Source organism: Euleptes europaea, chromosome 13 (assembly GCF_029931775.1).
Source record: "Euleptes europaea isolate rEulEur1 chromosome 13, rEulEur1.hap1, whole genome shotgun sequence".
NCBI lineage: Eukaryota > Metazoa > Chordata > Lepidosauria > Squamata > Sphaerodactylidae > Euleptes > Euleptes europaea.
In genome coordinates this window covers 57,943,670-57,967,649 of record NC_079324.1, presented here as the reverse complement: position 1 = coordinate 57,967,649, position 23,980 = coordinate 57,943,670, and the positions used below count along the sequence as shown (strand labels likewise).

Sequence of the window (23,980 nt, the reverse complement as noted above, 5' to 3'; positions counted from 1 at the left end):
CTCAGCCTTGTTATCCTGAGAATTAAAACGAGCACAACTTTTTTCAATTCCACATTTTGCGTTGTCGTTAATGGATTCCTTAAACAATTTCTTGGGCAAGCTCAAAAAATGAGATTTTATTCGCCTGCTAATTTTATGGGTTGTTTTTTTTTTTAATTCTCCATTGAAGTCGCCTTGGATCAGAGGAATTCCCATGCACCACTGAGCGAAAAGAGCAAAGCAGCTATTCCAGATTCCGCCTGCTTTCCTCAACTCCATTGAAACCAAACCAGCCGCCATTTAGATTGCTCGCAATTTTTTTCTCTCCACCCCAACACCCCCAAAATTAAAGGCAGAAAGGTGAGTGGGGGAAAAAAGTAATATACCCTCAGGTTTCCCAGTGTAGCGTTATGCGTTTTCGTGTAACCTCTCCATATAGTTCCTTAGCTCTTTGCACTCTCCCAGATCCATGTCCTGGCAAACCCACTTGATATCGTCCTCGCTGCTCGTCAAGATGGAGTTGACGGTGGGGCACTCCCCATCGGAAGAGATGGTGGTAAAGGTGGTGAACTTGACTCGTTTCCGCTTGGAGGTCGGTGAGGCGGCCGGCTCGCTCTTCTGCTCCTTCCCTTCCGGGAACGGGGCAGAATCGGAGGACCGGAAGACTTGCCCGTTGAGGTTCTTTTGGGAGCTGGCGTCGAGGAGGTATTTGCTCTCCTCCAGGTCCAGGCCTCGGTCGATGGCCGTGATGCACTCCTCCGGCTGGGCGGCAAAATTGAGGTGGTTCTCGAGCAGCTCTGTCCTGTTACTCAGCCCCACCCAGTCGTGAGAATGGCTCAGGCCCTCTTGCTCTTCAAAGGGAGCCTGCTTGTGCCTGTATTTCAAGGCAAAGGTGACACAGTTAATAAGGAAGACTAAAATAGCGAGGCAGAAGACTCCCAACAAAGCGTACATCCCAATCTCCAAGTCACTTAGGCCCCTGGGAGTCTCCAGAAGGTCATTCTCTTCCATGTCTCCATTGCTCCTAGGCAGGTCCACCTGGGCTGGCAAGCTGGTGAAGTCTATTGGGATGTTTTGCATATGGCTCTCGTCATCCAGGAGGCTTTCTCGGTCCTCTTTTTTGCTCAGGATGGACTTCTGAGTGGTAGCCCCTCTGGTTTCCTCGTGGCCCATTGAAGAACTATAGTATGGCCCATCTTCCCGAGATCTCTCCTTCAGAGTTGTCTTCTGACGCCTATCGCTCGTATGGTTTTCCAGGTGCACGCCTGCTCCACCATGCTTGCTGTCGCTGGTATTGGGATTAGCGTCGTTCTGCCCAAAGTTGACCTTGATATTTCCAGTCCCCACAGCCATAACGCTCTTCCTTTTGGACTTCTGGCACGATTCGCTGATCACCATCTCTACTCTCACCAATGGCCCCTGACCTTCTGACTCGGCAACTATGAGGGGCCATTTGAATTTGGGGCTGTGGTGAACGGAGACCACCTTCTCATCGAGAGATGTTGCCACCAAGGAGAAGTCTTTGGTGTCATACATGTCCAAGGGCATGACGGCTCCATCGCTGAACTGGACCCAGCAACTAATAGCTGCTTCCTGTGATGGAAAATAAAAAGAAAACAGGATTTTTTTTTAAAAAAAAAAATCTGCAATCAAGGAGAACATGAGAATAATCTATGGAGTGAACAACATGCTATTATTCCAAGAACAAGTATTTTGTCAAAGACCTCTGATCTTGCCAGAAGCTGCTGTTTGAGATAATTCTCAGGTGAGATGACAATCATGTGACTCTTGTCCTATCCGTGTAGTGCAAACTGTAGGCCCCTGGAGCCTCAATTTGCCTTTGGGGCATACAGGAAAGGCAGAGGGCATTTAACCCTTCAAACTCCACTTGAATTCATTAATCTAAAGTGCCCCCCGCTTTGTTATTAGTATTTCAAAAGAACAAGTGTGCGCTCTTCAAGAATACCTCCCCATTCCTCTCCACTCTCCAGCATGAGCCATACACAGGTTTTCACATCACAGATGACAGATGGAGGAAACTATCAGAGCCACCCTAAACAGAGGTACATCCTTCTAAACCCACTCAGTTCAATGGAACCAGAAGTGTGTAACTCTGCTTAAGATGGCACTGTGTGACTCCACCCCAGACACAAGCTGTAGCTCCTCCCCCTCAGCCAGTCCTTTGATCTGTGGCTCAGTGTTAGAGCATCTGCTTGGCATGCAGAAGTTCCCAGGTCCAATCCCCGGCATCTCCAGTTAAAGGGACTAGGCATTTAGGTGATGTGAAAGACCTCAGCCTGAGACCCTGGAGAGCCGCTGGACCAAGGGTCTGATTCAGTATAAGGCAGCTTCAATTGTTCATGACAAAATCACACATTTCTTTGGGAGGGGACATGGCTCAGTGGTACAGCCTCCGCTAGGCATGCAGAAGGTCCCAGGTTCAATCCCTGGCATCTCCAGTTAAAGGGACTAGACAAGTAGGTGATATGAAAGACCTTTGCCTGAGACCCTGGAGAGTCGCTGCCAGTCTGAATAGACAATACAGACTTTGATGGACCGAGGGTCTGATTCAGTAAAAGGCAACTTCATGTGCTCATGTTTCCATCTAGCTCAGTATTGTCCGATAGGCAGTGCTTTCCAGGATCACAGGCAGAGAACCATTTCCCCCAGCCCTTGCTACCGGATATCCTTCCGCTGAAGATGCCGAGGCTTCTACCACCAAACCATGCACAGATGCCAGGCTATAAAGTTTACCCCGATCTAACGAAATCTCCCATTCCTTCCTCAGTTGTCACTCAACACTGGTGTCTGGGAGACACAGGGTACCCTAAGGTTGGGTGGGAAAAGACTAAATTATGTATACCAGATTGATACATGTATGCACACCTTTGTACGGAAGGCTAAGACAGCCCAGAAAACAAGCAGGAAAACAACAAACAATTCCATGGCAGAGGGCTCTTTAATTTTAAAGATTTTATAGAATATATTGGGCACAAATTGGAATACATCCCTACATACATACTTGGGTTGTTGTGATTATTTTGCTATAATGCTGGTATACAGTTGTAATATGTATTGGTGTGCGTTAGAAGAAGAAGAACAGTTGGTTTTTATATGCCAACTTTCTCTACCACTTAAGGGAGACTCAAACCGGCTTACAATCACCTTCCCTTCCTCTCCCCACAACAGACACCCTGTGAGGTAGGTGGGGCTGAGGGAACTCTAAGAGAGCTGTGACTAGCCCAAGGTCACCCAGCTGGCTTCATGTGGAGGAGTGGGGAAAACAAATCCAGTTCACCAGATTGGCGTCTGCTGCTCATGTGGAGGAGTTGGGAATCAAACCCGATTCTCCAGATCAGACTCCACTGTTGCCATATGCACTGCCCGACCTCCCGCCCTGGTCTTGGCAACTACCTCAGAGACACACTGTACTGTTTAAGCATTAACAGCCCACCGCTCTGGGCAAGTGCTCCACTGCATTACCTGGCTGTCAAGAACAGGAGATCGGGCCACCCCTGCAGAACCAGCCATAGGGAAGCCATGATCCTGATTGTTTCCTGATCCAAAGGGAAGCCATAACACAGAAGCGGGAGCATCATGTTGCCTTCTCCTGCAGTTCCCCCCCCCCAGTATCCTGTGAGAAAAACATCCGCTGCCATCTGCATTAACAACTAGAAAGGACTCCTATGCCGCATCCCTGGAGTGTAGAGATTCACACCTTCCTGAGGTATTGTCGTACATGAGAAGATTGAGTCGAGCCATCCCGAGGATGTGCAAATCATTGGTGTCAGCTTAGTTTACAAATTATCACTCTGCCTGATCTCTGCAGCCGAAGTCTTTGATCCCTATTGTTTTAGATAGGAGCCATCTGGGGAATCTGAAACCCCCCCCCCCCACCAGAGAAGGGTATATTTTGCCCTCCCTGACAAGGCACGCCGACTTTTTCCTGTCCACGGGGCTTTGTTCCATCCTTGAGCTTTTTCTGTCCTCTGGTTCTATCCTACTGTGTGTGTTGAGTTTTGCGGAGCGCCACCCCCCCTTTTCTCCGGTGACTTGGCTGGCTCAAGGCTCTGGTAAATCCCCCTTCCAACCCCCATTGTATCTTTTTATTGTACCTACAAGCCACAGATCTTGGACATCTCCACTTCTAGATTGGCAATGTATTACCCAACCAACGACCTCCTCTCACGTGAGAAACGTATCTAGTCCTACCACCTTTTTATTCTTAGTTTCTTGTATGTATGTGTTGCAACACTGAATGAAAGAATATATAAACACTTAATCTGGAAATCCTTGGTCTGTCGTTATTCTGAGGTTCACTGAAAACGACCTTGGTATACATTGGATGATTCCGCTATATAAATAAATTAGTGCCGCTGCTCCTGCTAACTTCCCCCAATCCAAGAGCAGTTTCGATAACACCACCACTTCAAACCACCGCTCTTAACCACTACAGACAGGATGGTGCTGCTGCAGTCATCTTGTTTGTGGGCTTCCTAGAGGCACCTAGCTGGCCACTGTGTGAACAGACTGCTGGACTTGATGGGGTTTGGTCTGATCCAGCAGGGCCTTTCTTATGTTCTTATGCTGATGTTAATAGACCACTGATGAAGGCCAGGGGGCCGAAACGTGTTTGGATAGTGGTTTTAGTTTATCAACCTGTACTAGTTGTCATTTGTGCTTTCTTTTAATCTAATTTTTAGTGTTTTTAATATAGGTAGAAGCGCCTTAAAATTAATATATTTCTACACATAACTGAGTCTTTTCCCACCTGACCTTTGGCTACCCAGCTTTGGTTTTAGGTTGGGTCTTTCCTTCCCCCTTTTGTTTGTTTTTTTGTCTGGGAGACGCAGCCCAGTTTCTGCCCAAACACCCTACTCCTGTGCATGAGCTACAAGAACTTTGCGCTCGCTTAGATGACACATCAAGGGAAATGCGACTCCAGCCTCGAGCCATATCTTGGAGAGGAAGTTAATTCCTCTTTGAACTGTTTATTACAAAAAAAAGAGAGGGAGGGAATCCTTTTAAATAGTCATTGGTAATAAGATTTGTTTTCTGCTGAAGAGCTAAAAGAAAAAGAGAGCGTGCACGCCGATTTCCCCCAGGGCTTTTGGGAGCCTGCTTTGAAACACTAATAAATTGCACGTCAAATCATATCACAGGTGATTGGGATCACTTATGGTCGTTATGTCTTCAAATGAAAAAAGATATTTATTACATTATTTCTAAAACCCACTTAAAATATAATGTCTCCCCATCTCTTGTATGAAGCCTGGTTATATTTAGGTCTGTTTTTTTATTTCCTTGTCGACAACGTTCAAGAATTCGGAGCAACGCCACCCTGATCAGCGGGCGATTTGGACTCAGTATCTGAAATCACAACCCAAAGCGCCTGGTAGTGTCAGGTCGAAAACAAATCTGTCTTATTCCTCTTTTGAGCCAGGGTCATCCATCTCTGACCTTGCCTGCTGCTAAAAGAAACAGATAGGAAGAAAAAGAAAAGTTGGTTTTTATATGCCAACTTTCTCTACCACTTCAGGGGGAATCAATCTGGCTTACAATCACCTTCCCTTCCCCTCCCCCCCCACAACAGACACCCTGTAAGGTATGTGGGGCTGAGAGAATGGTGACTAGCCCAGGTCACCCAGCTGGCTGCATGTGGAGGAGTGGGGAAACAAATCCAGTTCACCAGATTAGTGTCCACTGCTCATATGGTGGAGTGGGGAATCAAATCCGGTTCTCCAGATCAGAGTCCACCGCTCCAATCCACCGCTCTTAACCACTACACCACATCTCTTCCATAGCATTACAACTCAGGGACACCTACTGTAACTAATTGGCAGTAGATTCAAAAGGAAATGCTTCTTCACTTTACATGTAACTAACTGTAACACTCACTGCCAGAGGATGCAGCAATGGCTGCTAGCTTAGACTGCTCTGAAAGGGAAGTAGACAACTTCATGCACAATGTGACCATAAATGGCTCTTAGCCATGATGCCTAAATGGGAGCTCCATGTTTGGAAATGATATGTCAATGCAATCCAGTTGCTCAGGGGGCAACAGGTGGAGGGTTAAGCAGGGGGTTGGACTAGATGGTCTGTACGGCCCCTTCCAACTCTATGATACTATGATTCTAGATTTGGGCCTCAAGGCGCAGTTGTGGACCTTCGGGGGCATCTCATTGGCTACTGTCTAAAACAGAGGGGAGGACTGGATAGACCATGGGTCTGTTCCAGCAGGGCATCTGTTATGTACAGGGTGGTGTAGTGGTTAAGAGTGGTGGACTCTAATCTGGAGAACCGGCTTTGATTCCCCACTCCTCCACATGAGTGGCGGATGCTAATCTGGTGGACCAGATTTGTTTCCCCACTCTTACAATGAAGCCAGCTGGGTGACCTTGGGCTAGTCACAGTGCTCTCAGCCCCACCTACTTCACAGGGTGCCTGTTGTGGGGAGAGGAAGGGAAGGAGATTGTAAGCCGGTTTGAGACTCCTTAAAAGGTAGACAAAATCGGCATATAAAAACCAACTCTTCTTCTTCTTCATATGCTTACCATCCCACCCCATCCCTAGAAATTCTTCTTCCCTTGAAACCTTGGGCCAAACCTTATGACCAAACTCAGCACAGACCATAGGAGTAAGGTTGCCAGGTCCCTCTTCACCACCAGCGGGAGGTTTATGGGATGGAGCCTGAGGAGGGCAGGGTTTTGGGAGGGACTTCAATGCCATAGAGTCCAATGGCCAAAGGGGTCATTTTCTCCAGGGGAACCGCGATTTCTATCACCTGGAGATTAGTTGTAATAGCGGGAGATCTCCAGCTAGTACTTGGAGGTTGGCAACCCTACATAGGAGAGAAAAGGGGTCACTTACAAGCTCCCCAAACGATTTCTATGTTTTCCATCCATCACCTGGTTCTAGTCCGCACCTTAAATTACACTCAAAGGGAAGCTTTGAGTAGGACTCCATTTCTCAGAAATCTGGAACGCCCAGCCTTACTGGAGCTCAAACCCCCATCATGCCCTGCTTCTGAGCTAATTTCAAGGCAGTGAATTTAGCTCCCCAGGTCAGCAAAAGATTAGCTCGTAGCTGTGTGTTGCTTGATTGCTGAACTCTTTGAAGAGTGTATGGGGAGGGAGGGCTTCATTTTTATTGGTCTTTAAAGGATGCAGCCTATAGTTTTTCTTACCCAAGCAGGTAGAAGAGAGACTCAGGTATCATTTAGGGTATCATTAACAGGAGTTTAACCTCCTGGGTATTTTGGGCTGGATATTTTGCTTTGATAAAAGAAGAAGAAGAGTTGAACATGTGAACACATGAAGCTGCCTTATACTGAATCAGACCCTTGGTCCATCAAAGTCAGTATTGTCTACACAGACTGGCAGCGGCTCTCCAGGGACTCAGGCAGAGAAAGTCTTTCACATCACCTACTTGCCTGGTACCTTTAACTGGAGATGCCGGGGATTGAACCTGGGACCTTCTGCATGCCAAGCAGATACTCTAACACTGAGCCACGGACCCTCCCCTAGTTGGTTTTTATATGCCGACTTTCTCTACCACTTGAAGAATCAAATCGGCTTACAATCACCTTCCCTCTGCCGCTTCGTCAAATCTACCCTTCCTTCAGGTGACATCATTGCCAAGCCAGCCTCGTACCTGTTTTGGGGTCTGAAGGATTTCCTGGGCGACTGCGGTGGCAAAGATGGCCTTGTTGCTTCCAGGGCTCAGCTGCAGGGAGAGCGAAAGGCCCGTCACCAACTGGACTCCCAGGTCAGTAATTGTCACCTTCTCGTCCAGAACGGTCACAGTCTTCTCAGCCAAGATGGCGTCGGAGAGAGGTGACAAAATCTGTAGAGAAAAGCCGAGGCAAGACACCACACGAGTTACCATAAAACACAAGGAATGTCCAACATCTCCTAATAAAAGATCTCCACACTTCAAAATAAGCTAACTGCTGGATGCAAATCCGAGTGAACAACCAGCCTAGTCTTATAACTTTTAATAGCACTTTGAACTACAGAAATCAGGTGGTTAGTTTTTTTCATGGCAGGAAGAATAACGTGCTCAGAAGAAGAAGAAGAGTTGGTTTCTATATGCCGACTTTCTCTACCACTTTAGGAAGAATCAGACTGGCTTACAATCATCTTCCCTTCCCCTCCCCACAACAGACACCATGGGCTGAGAGAGGGTGACTAGCCCATGGTCACCCAGCTGGCTTCATGTGGAGGAATGGGGAAACAAATCCAGTTCACCAGATTAGCCTCCGCCGCTCATGTGGAGGAGCGGGGAATCAAATCCGGTTCTCCAGATTAGAGTCCACCGCTCCAAACCACTGCTCTTAACTGCTACACCATGCTGGCTCTCCCTGATCACCTGCTAATGTCTACGCATCAAGTTTCCAATCTAGTGTGGAGGTTAGAGTGTCGGACTAGGATGTGGGAGACCCAGGTTCAAATCCCCATTCTGCCATGGAAGCTTGCTGAGTGATCTTGGACCAGTCACATACTCCCAGCCTTACCTACCTCATAGGTAGGTGTTGCCAACTTCCAGGTGGCACCTGGAAACCTCCTGCTATTACAATTGATCTCCAGCTGACCAAGATCAATTTCCCTGGAGAAAATGGATGCTTTGGAGGATGGATTCTACGGCATCGTATCCCGTCCCTCCCTCCTCAAACCCCTCCCTTCCCAGGCTCCACCCCCAAAATCTCCAGGTATTTCCCAACCCACAGCTGGCAACCCTACTCACAGAGTTGTTTTAAGGATAAAATGGAGGACAAGAGAACAAATTAAGCAGCTTTGGACTCCATTGGGGAGAAAGGAGGAATACAAATGAAGTAAATGAATGAATGACAAGAGTCACTGGAAAAGACAGTCATGCTAGGAAAAGTTGAGGGCAGCAGGGAAAGAGCAAGACCCAACAAGAGATGGATTGACTCTATCAAGGAAGCCACAGCCCTCAATTTGCAAGACCTGAGCAAGGCGGTCAAAGATAGGACATTTTGGAGGACTTTCATTCATAGGGTCGCCATGAGTCGGAAGCGACTTGACGGCACTTAACACACACAAATAAATGAAAGTAAAACCAGTCCTCTTAACTGGGCCCATCATACCCCATTCTCTATCTCTCTGTGTCATTATATCCCATTATAAGCCCTACCTCTGACTTTTTGGGGCTACTGGTCTGAGTTGCAAGACTCCTGCTATCTCAGACTCCTCACTCTAGACTTCATCCTAGGATTGCCAGCTCCAGGTTGGGAAATACCTGGAGATTTCGGGGGTGGAGTCTGAGGAGGGTGTGGTTTGGAGAGGGGAGGGGCTTCGATGCCTTAGAGCCCAGTTGCCAAAGCGGCCCTTTTCTCCAGGCGAACTGATTTCTATCGCCTGGAGATCTGTTGTAATAGTGGGAGATCTCCAGCCACCGCCTGGAGGTTGGCAACCCTACCCCACCCACTTTCCTTTACTGCCCTTTCTGCTTGGACATCCTTCCCAGAACACCAAAGCAGCACCTGCCTTCCTTCAAATTCCACTTTTTCCACATACCCATCGGTTTCACCCCTGATTGGTTGACCTCCCCTAGCAAAATAAGCTACAAGTCCCACAATGGCATTCAGTCACATCCCTCCTTTGTAGGACTGCCAGCTGTGGGTTGGGAATTACCGGGAGATTTTGGGGGTGGAGCCTGAGGAGGGTGGGGTTTGAAGAGGGGAGGAACTTCGATGCCAAGGAGTCCAATTGCTGAAGCGGCCATTTTCTCCAGGGGAAATGATCTCTTATTGGCTGGAGATCAGTTGTAGTAGCAGGAGATCTCCAGCCACCATCTGGAGGTTAGCAACCCTACTCCTTTGTGCCAACTTCCCTTTCCCGCACTGTTTCAGAGTAACCACCGCAGTGTGGGGACTTGACTTTCCTCCCTGACATGACTGTGTTAAGGACACTCTTTGGATGAGACCCGTAAAATTGAAATAAAACGGAGAGGGGCAAACTGCATTGACCGAGACCTCCACATTTCCAAAGCAGCTGACTTTGATGATTTCTTCTATGGCAGGCTATTCATATCCTTTAAAGCGGACTGCCTCGCAATTTCTCTCTCTCTCTGAATTCCCTTCCTGGAGATATTCTTTATATTTATGGATACTTGCAAAAGGCGAGACAAGACGTAGAGCCTTTGAAACCTATAAATAAAGATCCTTATGGAGGGCTGCGGAGCATTTCTCCTTCCCAAAGAGTACTTTTCTAGCGCTGACAGTTTGTTCAATGGATCAGGCGAGTACCAGTGATTGATGTCCTGGGGGCCCCTGGGCGATGCACGGGTGGGAGGCCTCTACACCAGCTACCCGGCAGTGTACAAATGGGTTTTTTAAAAAAGTTTCCCGTGCATTCATCTTGAAACTTGAGACATTTTGCATCCAGCAGACTCCCCTTCGCTCGATCCGGAATCAGCTTGATAGAGCTAAACTAAAAGAACATTCATCCCCCACAATTTGCTAAGTGGTCCAACAAAAAGGCCTAGGGTTGCCAGATCCCTCCCAGCAACCAATGGGGGTAGGGTTGCTGGCTCCTGTTTGGGAAATACCTGGAGATTTTTGGGGTGGAGCCTGAGGGGACGGGGTTTGGGGAGGGGCTTCAATGCCATCGAGTCCAATGGCCAAAGTGGTCATTTTCTCCAGGTGAACTGATCTCTATCGGCTGGAGATCAGTTGTCATAACAGGAGATCTCCGGAGGGTGGCAACCCTAGCTTAGGTGGCTTCAGAAAAAGATTTCATAAAGTAATGGCAGGTAGGAATTATCATTTTGTCATTAGCCTTGAATGCTAACTGGAACCTCCATGTACAGAAGCAGTATATCCCTGAATCCCAAACACCGAGGACATGGAACAGGGAATGGCTGCTGCCTTTAAACCCTACTTGTAAAATTTCAAAAGGCATGTACTTGGTCCCTGTGGGAAACAGAATGCAGGGCCGCCAGATGATCTGATGGCACAGTGCAGTTCTTATAATTTTATTGTGCATTCCCCTGTTTTCTTCATACCTGGATAGTTGTCATTCCCAGCTCCTGTCCGACCAACATCTGTCCATCCTGAAGCTTTGCAATTCTCGGCTCTTCCACTTGCATGAAATCTCTTACCAGCTCGGTGATGTCCACCTGCCAGTCGGAACCCAACAAGTAAGCTGTCTGGCCGCCATGGTCGGAGGGTTCGGCTACAAACTGCGTGAGGACTCGCACCAGGGCGTGTTGGTACTGGAGGGTGCAGCCTCTTCCCTTCCGCTCGTCCTCCTCTTCGTCATCGCTGTCTCTAGCTGGTCTGCGAAGGGAACGACACAGAAGGATCAGGGAAACCAACAAGAGAATGACAAAGTCCCAAGGGTTCTCTGAAAGCTTCTGGAGGACCCCTCAATGTGCATTTCCATCCCCTAACATTAACACACCTATGTTCAACTCAGGCCCCGACGTTGAGCCCCGAGCAGAGATGCTCCTACTCTTTCAATCCATGACATTTTAATCCCAGCTTCCTTCTAAGGAGTTCAGGGCAGAAGACACGGTTAGGACTTCCTTCATTGTATTCTCGCAGCCCCCTTGTGAGATAGACTAGCCTGAGAGAGAAGGAATGTTTCAGTGGCACAGCACCTCCTTTGCATGCAGAAGGTCACAGGTTCCATCCCTGTTATCTCCAGCCAGAGTCACTCAGGGAACAGTTGCCAAGACCCTGCCCCAAGACCCTGGAAATCCACCACTCATCACAGAAGATAATGGTAAGCTGGATGGACCAGTGGTGGTACTCAGTGGTAGCGCACCTCCTTTGCATGCAGAAGGTCCCAGGTTCCTTCTCATCACAGAAGATACTGGTGAGCTGGATGGACCAATGGTGCTATTCAGTGGAAAGCAGCTTCATATGACCATTACCCTAAAAGTACTTTTTGGGATTCTATTAACCAAACATCTGTAAACTTCAAGGTCCAATGTCTTATGACTCAACCAGACCTTGCTGTATTCTGCCCAGTCCCCAGTTCAGATGGAATGGGGAGGAGCTGTGGCTTAGTGGTAGAGCATCAGCTTGGCATGCAGAAGGTCCCAGGTTCAATCCCTGGCTTCTCCAGTTAAAGGGACTAGGCAACTAGGTGAAGTGAAATACCTCTACCTGAGACCCTGAAGAGCCACTGCCAGTCTGAGTAGACAATACTGACTTTGATGGACCAAGGGCCTGATTCAGTATAAGGCAAATTCATGTGTTCTTGTGTGTCCTCAGACAAAACCCACCTCTTATTAGAGACAATGGGAATCCTCCACCCCTTGATCTGGTTTAATTCTGTGTCTGAAACCTCTATCTGGAGTGGAAGACGGGGCACCCACACGGTTATCTCTAGCGGGGCACTCAGATGCTGGTATGTGAAATGAAGGATGACGTTCACTTTCCCTTTCATTTCTTTCCCATTGACGAAAACATAGTCGCATCTGTCCGAGACCTAGAAAAGAGAGGAGAGGCAGGCAGAAGCATGATTAACCCTGCCCACAAAATGAAAAGTCACCATTCAGCCCGGGAAGATGGAAGAGCAGAAAAATTGGCCTCCAACTTCAGCTGAAGCTGCTTCCGTCCATCTTGGGAATGCAGGAGAAAGAGCTAGGACAACCTCTGCCCTCGTGGATCTTTGTCCCTAAAGCCAGCAGCAGCAGCAGCAGCAGCAGAAGAAGAAGAAGAAGAAGAAGAAGAAGAGGAAGAAGAGTTGATTTTTATATGCCAACATTCTCTACCACTTAAGGAAGAATCAAACCAACTTACAATCACCTTCCCTTCTACTCCCCACAACAGACACTCTGTGAGGTAGGTGGGGCTGAGAGAGCTCCAAGAGAGCTGTGACTAGCCCAAGGTCACCCAGCTGGCTTCATGTGGAAGAGTGGGGAATCAAACCCGGTTCTCCACATGAGTCCACCGCTCCAAATCACCACTCTTTTTTTTTATATATAAATTTTATTAGGTTTTATACTAGAAGTTTTCCATTACATTGAACAACATCTATAACAATATCAAATTTCAATTCTAACTTAAAGTTGTTATAGTTCCATATCATATAATAAAAAAAGAAAAAAGAAAAATGGAAAAATTTTTAGACTTCCCCTTCACCTCTATCTGCCTCTTAATAAAAAGTTCATCCCGTCGTAGGTAATCTAATCTTAATAAACTATCAATACCATATATAGAAAAAAAAACCATAGTCTGTTAGTAAATATACTTATACTTAATCATTATAAAAAGATCAGAAATAATCCTCTGGATCAGATTAGAAAGTATTCTTCCATTCTTCCCATTTTTAACTCATATTCACAATAATGGATCCACGCCCCCCATTCCCCCAAAAACCGAACGTCATTTTCTTCATTTAAAATGGCTGTGAGTTTTGCTATTTCTGCCACTTCAAACATTTTAACAATCCAGTCTTTTTTCTCAGGAGCTGGATGGACCAATGGTGCTATTCAGTGGAAGGCAGCTTCATATGACCATTACCCTAAAAGTACTTTTTGGGATTCTATTAACCAAACATCTGTAAACTTCAAGGTCCAATGTCTTATGACTCAACCAGACCTTGCTGTATTCTGCCCAGTCCCCAGTCCAGATGGAATGGGGAGGAGCTGTGGCTTAGTGGTAGAGCATCAGCTTGGCATGCAGAAGGTCCCAGGTTCAATCCCTGGCTTCTCCAGTTAAAGGGACTAGGCAACTAGGTGAAGTGAAATACCTCTACCTGAGACCCTGAAGAGCCACTGCCAGTCTGAGTAGACAATACTGACTTTGATGGACCAAGGGCCAGGAGTTTCTAGCCCTTTCCATTTTGCTGCATAAAGCAGTCTCGCAGCTGTTGTGGCATAAATCAAAAAAGTTCTTTGTATTGCTAAGTCGTCTGGAATCATACTCAATAGCATCATTTCTGGTGTTTTGGGTATATTCTTTTGTAGTATTAATCTCAATTCATTATAAATCATGTCCCAGAAATCTTTGGCTTTGTCACAGGTCCACCACATGTGATAAAAGGAACCAATTTCTTTGTTACATTTCCAACAAGTAGGGGACATCGTTTTATAAATCTTTGCAATTTTCTTGGGTGTTAGATACCATCTATACATCATTTTATAAATGTTTTCTCGCACTGACTGTGCTTTTATTCCTTTTAGATCTTTAGACCATAATCTTTCCCATTTATTTAAAACAATATCATGTCCCACATTTTGAGCCCAATCGATCATAGTTGGTTTAATCGTATCCTGCTCACAATATATTGTTAAAAGGAGATTATACATTTTAGAGATCAGTTTTGTATTATTATCTAGTAAAATCCTTTGAAAAGAAGATTTTTCTTTAGAAAAACCTTTTTTAGCATCTTGTACAAAAACTGATTTGATTTGGTAGTATTGGAGCCATTGTAAATCATCCTTAAGAAGTTGAAAGTCTTTTAGTGAGCATTTCTTTCCTTCCCAATTAATTAGATCTTGATAAGTAATAAATTTGTCTGGTCTAAGTGGGCGCAAAGTTAGCATTTCTTGAGGCGATATCCACATCGGTGTTTCTGGTTCCAAAATATGTTTATATCTCATCCAGATACGAAGTAAAGAGGACCTGATTATATGATTACGAAATGTTGCTTGTAATTTAATTTTATCATACCACAAATAACCATGCCATCCACTTAAATTATTATAACCTTCCAAGTCTAACAAACGTATATTTGACAAGTTCATCCAGTCTTTTAGCCATACTAAAGCTGCCGCTTCAGCATAGAGTTGAAAATTAGGCAGTGCTAAACCTCCTCTAGTTTTTAGATCCACCAAGTATTTATAAGCAGTCCTTGGTTTTTTCCCTTGCCAGATGAAGTTTGAAATGTCTTTCCTCCAAGTTTCAAAATATTTAGTTTGTGATATTATTGGTAAATTTTGGAATAAGAAGAGCATCCTCGGTAAGATATTCATTTGGATCGTTGAGATACGTCCCATTAGTGACAATTTTTTGTTTGACCATATAATCATATCAGTTTTAATCTTACCCCATAACTTGAGGTAATTGTTGGTTATCAGATCTTTATTCTTTGCAGTAATCCAAATTCCCAGGTATTTAACTTTGTTAGCTTTCTCCCAGCCAGTATATGATATAAATTCCTGTTGCTGTGTTTCCGATAAATTTTTAAATATTATCTTTGTTTTTTCTTGATTCACTTTAAAGCCTGATACTTTTCCAAAATCGTCCAAAGTCTCCTGAAGTATATTCATTGACTGTGTTGGATTTTCCAAAATTAGCAGTAGGTCATCCGCGAATGCTCTCAACTTAAATTCATGTTTTTTAATTCTTAACCCGCGGATGTCCTCCATACTTCTTAGTTTCACACATAGCGGTTCCAACACCAACAAAAATAAAAGTGGAGACAAGGGACATCCCTGTCTAGTCCCTTTCGTGATTTGGCAATTATCTGACATTGATTCATTAACCAAAATTTTAGCTTGTTGGGAGGTATAAATAGCCGATATACCTTTCTGAAAGCGATCTCCAAAATTCAATTTATCCAAAATCCGTTTCAAAAAGTTCCAAGAGACCATATCAAAGGCTTTTTCTGCATCCAAAAATACAAAAGCCGCAGTTTGTTGAATATTCTGGTCATAATATTCCAGTGAGTCTAGTAAAATTCTTACATTGTCTTTTATTTGCCTTCCTGGTATAAAACCTGCTTGGTCCTCGTGTATAAGATCCTTAATAAATTGTTTTATCCTACATGCCAAAACCGAAGCAAAAATTTTGTAGTCCACATTTAACAGGGATATAGGTCTGTAATTAGATGTTTTTTCTGGATCTCTTCCTTCTTTGGGTATCAATGATATAAATGCATGTGACCAAGTCTCCGGGGATGTTCCCTCGTCCAAAATTGCATTGTAAAGTAAGCCAAAAAATCCAACTAAATTGTCACTAAATGTTCTATAAAATAATGCAGTAATTCCATCTGGTCCAGGTGTTTTATCCGTTTTTTGTCTCAGTATTGCTTCTTGTATTTCTTCCCTTGTTACTGGAGCTTCAATACATTCTCTCTGGGTCATTGACAAAGCTTTCATCTGTATTGAGTTTAGAAATTTATCTATTTTCTGTTTTGGAGTATTTTCTTTCTGATATAACTTAGAGTAGAATGAAACAAATTCTTTCTGAATTTCTGAAGTTGAGTAAACTGGTCCTTTAACAGTTTGGATTTTTGTTATAATCTTCTTTTGGAATGAGTCCTTCAGTTGTGTTGCTAAAAATTTTCCTGGTTTATTTGCATATTCAAAATACTTTTGTTTAGCAAGTTTCAGATTTTTATTCATTTCCTCCATTATTACCAAATTTAATTGGTGTTTAGATGCAGAAATCTTTATTTGTATTTCTCTTTTCTCCTCTTCCTGTGTTACCGTTACCAATTTCTGCTCCAAATTTTGTAAGTTCCAAAGTATATTGTTTGTAAATTGCAATTGAGTCTTCTTCCAGGCCGAATGTTTCTGTATCATAAAACCTCTCAGAACAGCTTTGAATGCATCCCAAACTGTATTCAAAGAAGTTTCCCCATTAAGATTAATTTCAAAAAAGTCTTTCATTAAAGCCTGTAATTCCTTTTGTATCTTGTTGTCTTTTAAAAGTTTATCATTCATTCGCCATCTAAATGCTTGTTTATTGTTCCAATCAAAAGTAACAGGATTGTGATCAGAAAAAGTTCTAGGTAAGATATGAATTTTACGTAGTTGCGTGAAGATTGATTTACTGGCCCATATCATATCGATTCTGGAGTGTGAATCATGTCTTGCTGAATAAAAGGTGTATTCTTTAGCTGTTGTATTCATTGTTCTCCAAATGTCTTGTAATTCTAATTCTGAAGCCATGGTAAAGAAAGTTTTAGGCAAGCATCCATCGTTGATGTCTTTTGCTTTTGATTTTTTGTCCAGAGATGGGAGAATAATTCCATTGAAGTCGCCCATCAATAAAATTTGGTCTTTTGCGTGCTGGACTATCAAATCGTGTAATTTTTCGTAGAAGGATTTTTTCCCTTCATTGGGTGCATAAATTCCAACCACTATTGTCCTTTGTCCCAATATTTTAGTTCTGATAATTACAATTCTTCCTTCATTGTCTTTATATACTAATTCTGGACAGAGATTGGGGTGGGCATAGATTACCACTCCCTTTGTTTTAGTTTTGGCTGAAGCAATAAATGCTTGTCCAAGCACCTGTTTCTCCAAGTATTTTTTATGCTTTGAAGCTATATGGGTCTCTTGTAGACAAATTAGGGAGTATTTATATTTCTGTAGATATTTGAAGATTCTAGCCCTTTTAGTTTTCTCATTCAGTCCATTTACATTCCAAGAAATTGCTTTTGCCATAATGTAGTATTTTTTAGCAAAATAAAAAGTCTATAATTTGGGACCTCCTTCTGCACCCTGTACCTCTTCTTCTTCCTCTTCTTCTTCCTCCTTCTCTCCAGGTAATTCTTTAAGGTCCATCTTATATTTTCTCAGAAATTTCCCCACATCTGCTTGAGATAGAATTGTCGTTTTCACTTCCTTGTAGGTGAAAGCCAAACCTTGTGGCATAATCCAACGGTATTTGATACCATTAGCTTTCAGTGTAGACACAAAGTCTTTGTAGTTATTCCTCTGTGAGAGTAGATGCCTTGGAATATCCTTCAGTAGTATAAGAGAGGAGTCTCCTGCTGACACTGGATTTTCATAATGAATCTTCATAATCTTATCTTTAACTCTGGTGTCATAAAACACTATCATCAAATCTCTTGGCTTAGATCTTCTCATTCTAGCAGGTAATGGTATCCTATATATTCTATTAATGGCTTGTTTTAATTCTTGTTCATCTATCTGAAATAAGTAGGCCAAGTTTGGTATTGCAGTTTCTTTATTGTCTCCCATCATATCTGGAAAGTTGCGTATACGAAGATTGGTCTCTCTCACTCTCATCTCCATCATTGCCATTTGATTTTTTGCCGCCATCTGATCAGTTTGTATTGTTTCAATCTGTTTTTCTTGGCTTGTTAATTTTTTCTTTGTGTCCTTGTGCTCATCCATCACTTTCTTAATTGATACATCCATCGCTTGCATATCTGTCTTCATAACAGTCATTTGAGTTTTTACTTCTTTCAAGTCTCCAGTGACCACATCCAACTTCTGATTAATAGCTTGGGATGCTTGACCAAGATTTGTCATCATAGAAGTCAGCTGTGCCATCTGTGTAGACATCTGTTCAAACCGTTTATTTGTTGCCTCAGTTTGTTTAGTTAGCATATCCTGTAGCTTTTTTTCCATGGTCGAGGTTTGTAAAGAGTCCCTTAGTTTAGTATAGGCAGGGCTGTGTAGTGAGCCAGAGCGGGGTCGAGACATTTACATTCAAAAAAAGCTGGTAAAATACATGTCCACAGACAGGGCCTTTAAGGTGCTGATTAAAAGATGATAATTCAAACATCAGCCTAATAATTTTTTCGGGTTGAAAAGAGTCGAAATTGGCTTTAAAATTGCATTTTAAAGTTTTAAAATACCAGTGAGTTTTTTCGGTCGCTCTAGGTCGGGTTAATCAGGAAGTATACCGGAAGTTGCAAGTGCTGCGGACCTTCTACCGCCTCTTCTCGATGGTTATTCCTTCAGGAATGATTTCAATGTAACTCGAGTGCGACACATATTCAGTCCCACAGCTACTTCCTGTTGTTTTAGTTCCGATGATAGAGAGGGTGTTATAGAGAGTCTTCCGTTCCAGGCGCTCCCTTACTACAAACGTGGCAGGAAATTCTTTTCGCCGGAAAATCAGGAAGAAAGGTCACCCTCCCCTTCCCTCGGACCTTCTCATTGGTGATAGTTCTTGTCAATCTAAAAGGTATCCTTCCGACTCTTTGTTATGGTTTAGGCTGATCAATTTGATAAAGGTCCTGTCGCTAATCCCGATGACTAACTCAGATCAAACTTTTTCAGTTCGAATTAAGGAGGAATGGGGGTCTCAGAAATGTTCTTATCAGCCCCCCGTCTGTTCAAATATTCCAGTAAGTAGACGCAGAGTTCTTTGTACTCACTTGGGTGTCAAGAGGTGAGGTTCTTTTCTTTATGTAGTCCTTATGCTGGTAATAAGGTGGTGGAGGGTAGAGCTTGAGGCCAGAGTTGCGTTTTGGCGATGTCCTTCCCTAGTGCCCTCGCAGGACCGGCGTCCAGGGCTCCGAGGGGCTTAAAAAAGCCCCCTCAGAGTACCTAGGAGGTCAAACCGCGTTTGCGGGCTGCAGGGAGTTCCTGCTTTCCAACCCACTTGCAAGGGTCGGATTGGGGTATCTATGTACCCCAGAAATAACGCAAACTTGGATTTCTCCCAGGACAGCCTGGGGAAATGGAATGCTCTCTCCAGCGGCACCACCGGAAGTTCTCCAAATCACCACTCTTAACCACTGTACCACTAGACCTATATGACTTTATAAGCTTGCATCCTGCAATCTAAACAGCAGTTGGGATGAATTTATTCTGGTTATTAATTATTGCGATCAAATATTTGTACAGTGTTAATGATTTTCCAGGGTGATCCTCAAGAAACTTAATGAAAACAGATGCTGTGCAAAAACAAGAGAGAGAGAGATAAAAAGGGGCAGAGATATGAACGATCTGGAACCATATGAAGGAAAAGGGGACCGACGTACCTGTCCAGGAAGGAAGTTCCATGCATTATGGGCAGCAAGCGAAAGCAGAGAGGAAAATGCTAAAAGATTAAGTCGTTCTCTGATTTGCCCTGTGAATTCTGTCTCATTTTTATCCCTTTCTTCCTTGGGCTAGGGTGGTATGCTCTCTTCCTCCAGTGGCTCAGGGGTAGAGCATCTGCTTGGCATGCAGAAGGAACCAGGTTCAATCCCTGGCATCTTCAGTTAAAGGGACTAGGCAAGTAGGTGATGTGAAAGACCTCTACCTGAGGCCCTGGAGAGCCACTTCCAGTCAGAGTAGACAATACTGACTTTGATGGACCAAGGGTCTGATTCAGTAGAAGGCAGCTTCATGTGTTCATGTGTTCCATTTTATCCTTACAGCAACCACATGAGGTAGGCTAGGCAGAGAGAGAACTAGTGACTCAAGGCCACCTACAGAGCTTCAGGGCAGAGTGGGGATTTGAACACAGATCTTCTAGATCCTGGTCTACCTCTCTAACCACTACACCACTCTGGTTCTCTGAGCCTGCACAGCTGATACTAAAGCTGCGATCGTTTTTCATATATAACCTGCAAGGGTTGACTGGGCCTTGAACTGAGATCCTCCAAGTCTGCACAATGGGGTACTTTGTGATCAAGAGGGGGATGGAGCCTCTGGAGAAGAAAAACCTCGATGGGGCACGATGAATGGAGTCCGCCCTCCCAAGCATCCATTTTCTCCAGGGGTACTGTTCTCTGTAGTCTGGAGATGAGCTGTATTCCAGGGCATCTCCAGGTCCCACTGGGAGGCTGGCATCCCTATCACCAAGCAGTGTGAGAATGCTCATACAGATGCACCCGCGATATAATTTAGAACACTTTCAAGTGTTAAATAAAAAGTGAACACATGAACACAAGAAATAAGAAAGGCCATGCTGGATCAGACCAAGGCCCATCAAGTCCAGAAGTCTGTTCACACAGTGGCCAACCAGGCGCCTCTAGGAAGCCCACAAACAAGACGAGTGCAGCAGCATTGTCCTGCCGGTGTTCCACAGCACCTAATCTATTAGGCATGTTCCTCTGATCCTGGAGAGAATAGGTATGCATCATGACTAGTACCCATTTTGACTAGTACCCATTGATAACCCCATCCTCCATAAGAACATAAGGAAAGCGCTGCTGGATCAGACCAAGGCCCATCAAGTCCAGTAGTCTGTTCATATAGTGGCCAGCCAGGTGCCTCTAGGAAGCCCACAAACACGACGACTGCAGCAGCATTGTCCTGCCGGTGTTCTAAAGCACCTAATATAATAGGCCTGCTCCTCTGATCCTGGAGAGAATAGTTATGCATCATGACTAGTATCCATTTTGACTAGTAGCCATGAATACTCCTCTCCTCCATGAACATGTCCACTCCCCTCTTCAAGCCTTCCAAATTGGCAGCCATGACCACATCTTGGGGCAGGGAGTTCTACAAACAAGATGAGTGCAGCAGCATCCTGCCTGTGTTCCACAGCACCTAATATAATAGGCATGCTCCTCTGGTCCATGAGAGAATAGGTATGCATCATGACTAGTATCCATTTTTACTATACAAGTAAATACTAGCCATACTAGTTTAGTGTGCTTCCTGGTCCAAGCCAAGTCCACCCATCACCTGGCCAGCAGCGGTAGGGGTGTGTGAACTTTCTTTCGGAGCCTTCGAGGGTGTCGCTCGCAATCTGCAATCTAATTGTGATTCGAACACAGGAGCATTCTCCCATCGCTGCGCTCCACCTCCTAGTGAAAAGTGCCTACAGACGCATGCCATCATAAGGTGAACGGCTGCACTGTTGACGAGGGGGCTGCGGTCTCCCCTTCCACTCCTGACGTCAACTCATTCGTAACCTCTTGCCCTGGCCATCAAAAAGGGGGGAAAGGGAATAAATCACACCTTTTCTGGAGCCTTCGCCCATATCGAGGTGAGATGACACAACCCGTTTGTCAAGGCAGGTTAAAATATTGGTCCAAATGCGCGGCCGATAATTTATTAACTACCACTTTGCTGTGGCGATGATCTGAAGGAATGATCTATTAAAACCCCGAAACTCTTTTTCACAATCCATTACCAGCCAGGCCTTCTGTTCCATTATGCTGGGATATTTAATATTTCTGCCTCCGTAATGCATGATCTCGCACTTATATGAATTTAATGCCGTTTTTTGACTTCTCTGTTGAAATGCAGATCAGATCTAAATCTTGTCGAAACATCAGAAACGGCTGCAATTTACATTCCAGCGTATTCCACCCCTGCCTCAAATAGAAGGACATGCCTGGAATGCCAAAGAATAAATCCACGAACAGATTTTTTGGCTGCCATTTACCAGACAGATGTAGTAGTATAGAGAACCCTGAAGACTCAGAGCTATGTAGAAATAGGATGAATGCTATAAGAACATAAGAAAGGTCCTGCTGGATCCGACCAAGGACCATCAAGTCCAGCAGTCTGTTCACACAGTGGCCAACCAGGGGCCTCTAGGAAGCCCACAAGCAAGACGACTGCAGCAGCATCCTGCCTGTGTTCCACAGCACCTGAGATAATAGGCATGCTCCTCTGATCCTGGAGAGAATAGGTAAGCATCATGACTATTATCCATTTTGACTAGTACCCATTGATTACCCCATCCTCCATAAGAACATAAGGAAAGCACTGCTGGATCAGACCAAGGTCCATCAAGTCCAGCAGTCTGTTCACATGGTGGCCAACCATGTTCCTCTAGGAACCCACAAACAAGACGACTGCAGCAGCATTTTCCTGCCTGCGTTCCCCAGCAACTAATATAATAGGCATACTCCTCTGATCCTGAAGAGAATAGGTATGCATCATTATTATCAATTTTGACTAGTAGTCATGGATAGCCCTATCCCCCATGAACATAAGAACACGTGAGAACATAAGAAAAGCCATGTTGGATCAGGCCAAGGTCCATCAAGTCCTGCAGTCGAGGTCGCAGTTGCAGTCTTCTTCTTCTTCTTCTTCGTCTCCTTCTCTTCCTCCTCCTCCTCCTCCTCTTCTTCTTCTCTTCCTCCTCCTCCTCCTCCTCTCCAGCTTCTATTGATGCTCAAGACTCGCTATCCAAGTCTGGGGTCAGTACTCCTTGACAAAGGCCTGACTGGCCTGGCTCATGGAATACAAGACAGCCCCCACCCTTATCCGTTACGTGACTCCCCCCACCATTTCATGAGTAACTAACCCTATTGGTTTCACAACCTGTTTCTCCCTGACCTGAACCATGCACCGACTTCTCTGCTATAGCACCAAAGGTCCTGGCAAGCAGTAGCTCCAACTAGGGGTGTCAAAAAAAGAAAAATTCGGTACAGTTCGGATTCGGCCGAATTTGGCCCTTGTGGGTTCGGTACGTGCCGAAGTCCAAACTCCCCCACTTCGGATCCATTCAATTCGGCGGGAATTCAAAGTTCGGGAAAAAAATTCGGCCGAATAAAGCCATTAAAAACACAACCGCGCCTTTCCGCGGCTCTGGGGGGGGGCATTTTTGGGCTTAGAGGTCCCAAACTTTCAGCAGAGCTTCAAAGGACGTATATTGAAAGACTCCCCGAGTTTTGTAAAGATTGGGTCAGGGGGGGCTGAGATATGGGCCCTGAAAGGGGTCCCCCCACCCTTAATGTGTATCTCTCAGCAGAGCTTGCCGCCCACGCACAAAGTTCCCAGCCCCGACAAACAGCTGATGAGAGCAAGGGCGGGGCAGGTGCTAAGAACTTTGCAAAGCAACACAACTGAAAAGCAACACCTTTGCAAACATGCAAAGGGCGGGGCAGGTGTGAAGAATTTTGCAAAACAATACAACTGCAAAGCAACACAAGCACGCAATGCAACACCTTTGCAACAGTGCAAAGCAACACCTGACACCTGGGAGTTTGCATACCATGGAAAGGGACAGAGGCAGCTAGCTATGCATAATGAGCAGGAGGGGGTGGAATTTCTCCTTTTGCATTGGACTTGGGACCAGGCAGATGCATTCTTTAAGTCACCATTTGAAAACCAGTTTTGAGCAAGCATCAAAATAACCTGACTGATCTTATGAATGAGGAAAAACCTGAAGAATAAAAATGAAGCCCCCTCTCAAACCAGGGAGAGAGAGACTGGAGGGGGAACACACACCCCAGGCAGAACCGGCAAAAGCCCCCTTTGGCTTCCCCCCCCACCCACAGAAACTGCTCCCTCCCCACACACACACACAGACTCTGCTTTTCCCCCCACACACACACAGAAAAGAAAAATTATAGATTAAACCCCCCAAAGAGGTCTTACTGTGGCTGTCTTCTGTTCCAGCAGGAGGGGCTGGGAGGCTGGG

General features: G+C 44.9%; 1 protein-coding gene across 1 annotated transcript in view; it reads right to left on the bottom strand.

Moving 5' to 3' along the window:
• Nucleotides 1-385: 385 nt before the first annotated feature.
• Nucleotides 386-23,980, bottom strand: part of TMEM132D (transmembrane protein 132D) — a 315,677-nt gene continuing 292,082 nt past the window's right edge. The window contains exons 6-9 of the mRNA XM_056859081.1: nt 12,235-12,440; nt 11,008-11,281; nt 7,633-7,824; nt 386-1,572 (exon numbers count right to left, since the gene is read on the bottom strand). Of these exons, the coding sequence (XP_056715059.1) occupies nt 388-1,572; nt 7,633-7,824; nt 11,008-11,281; nt 12,235-12,440 (1,857 nt within the window). The 3' untranslated portion in view covers nt 386-387. The remainder of the gene's footprint in view (nt 1,573-7,632; nt 7,825-11,007; nt 11,282-12,234; nt 12,441-23,980) is intronic.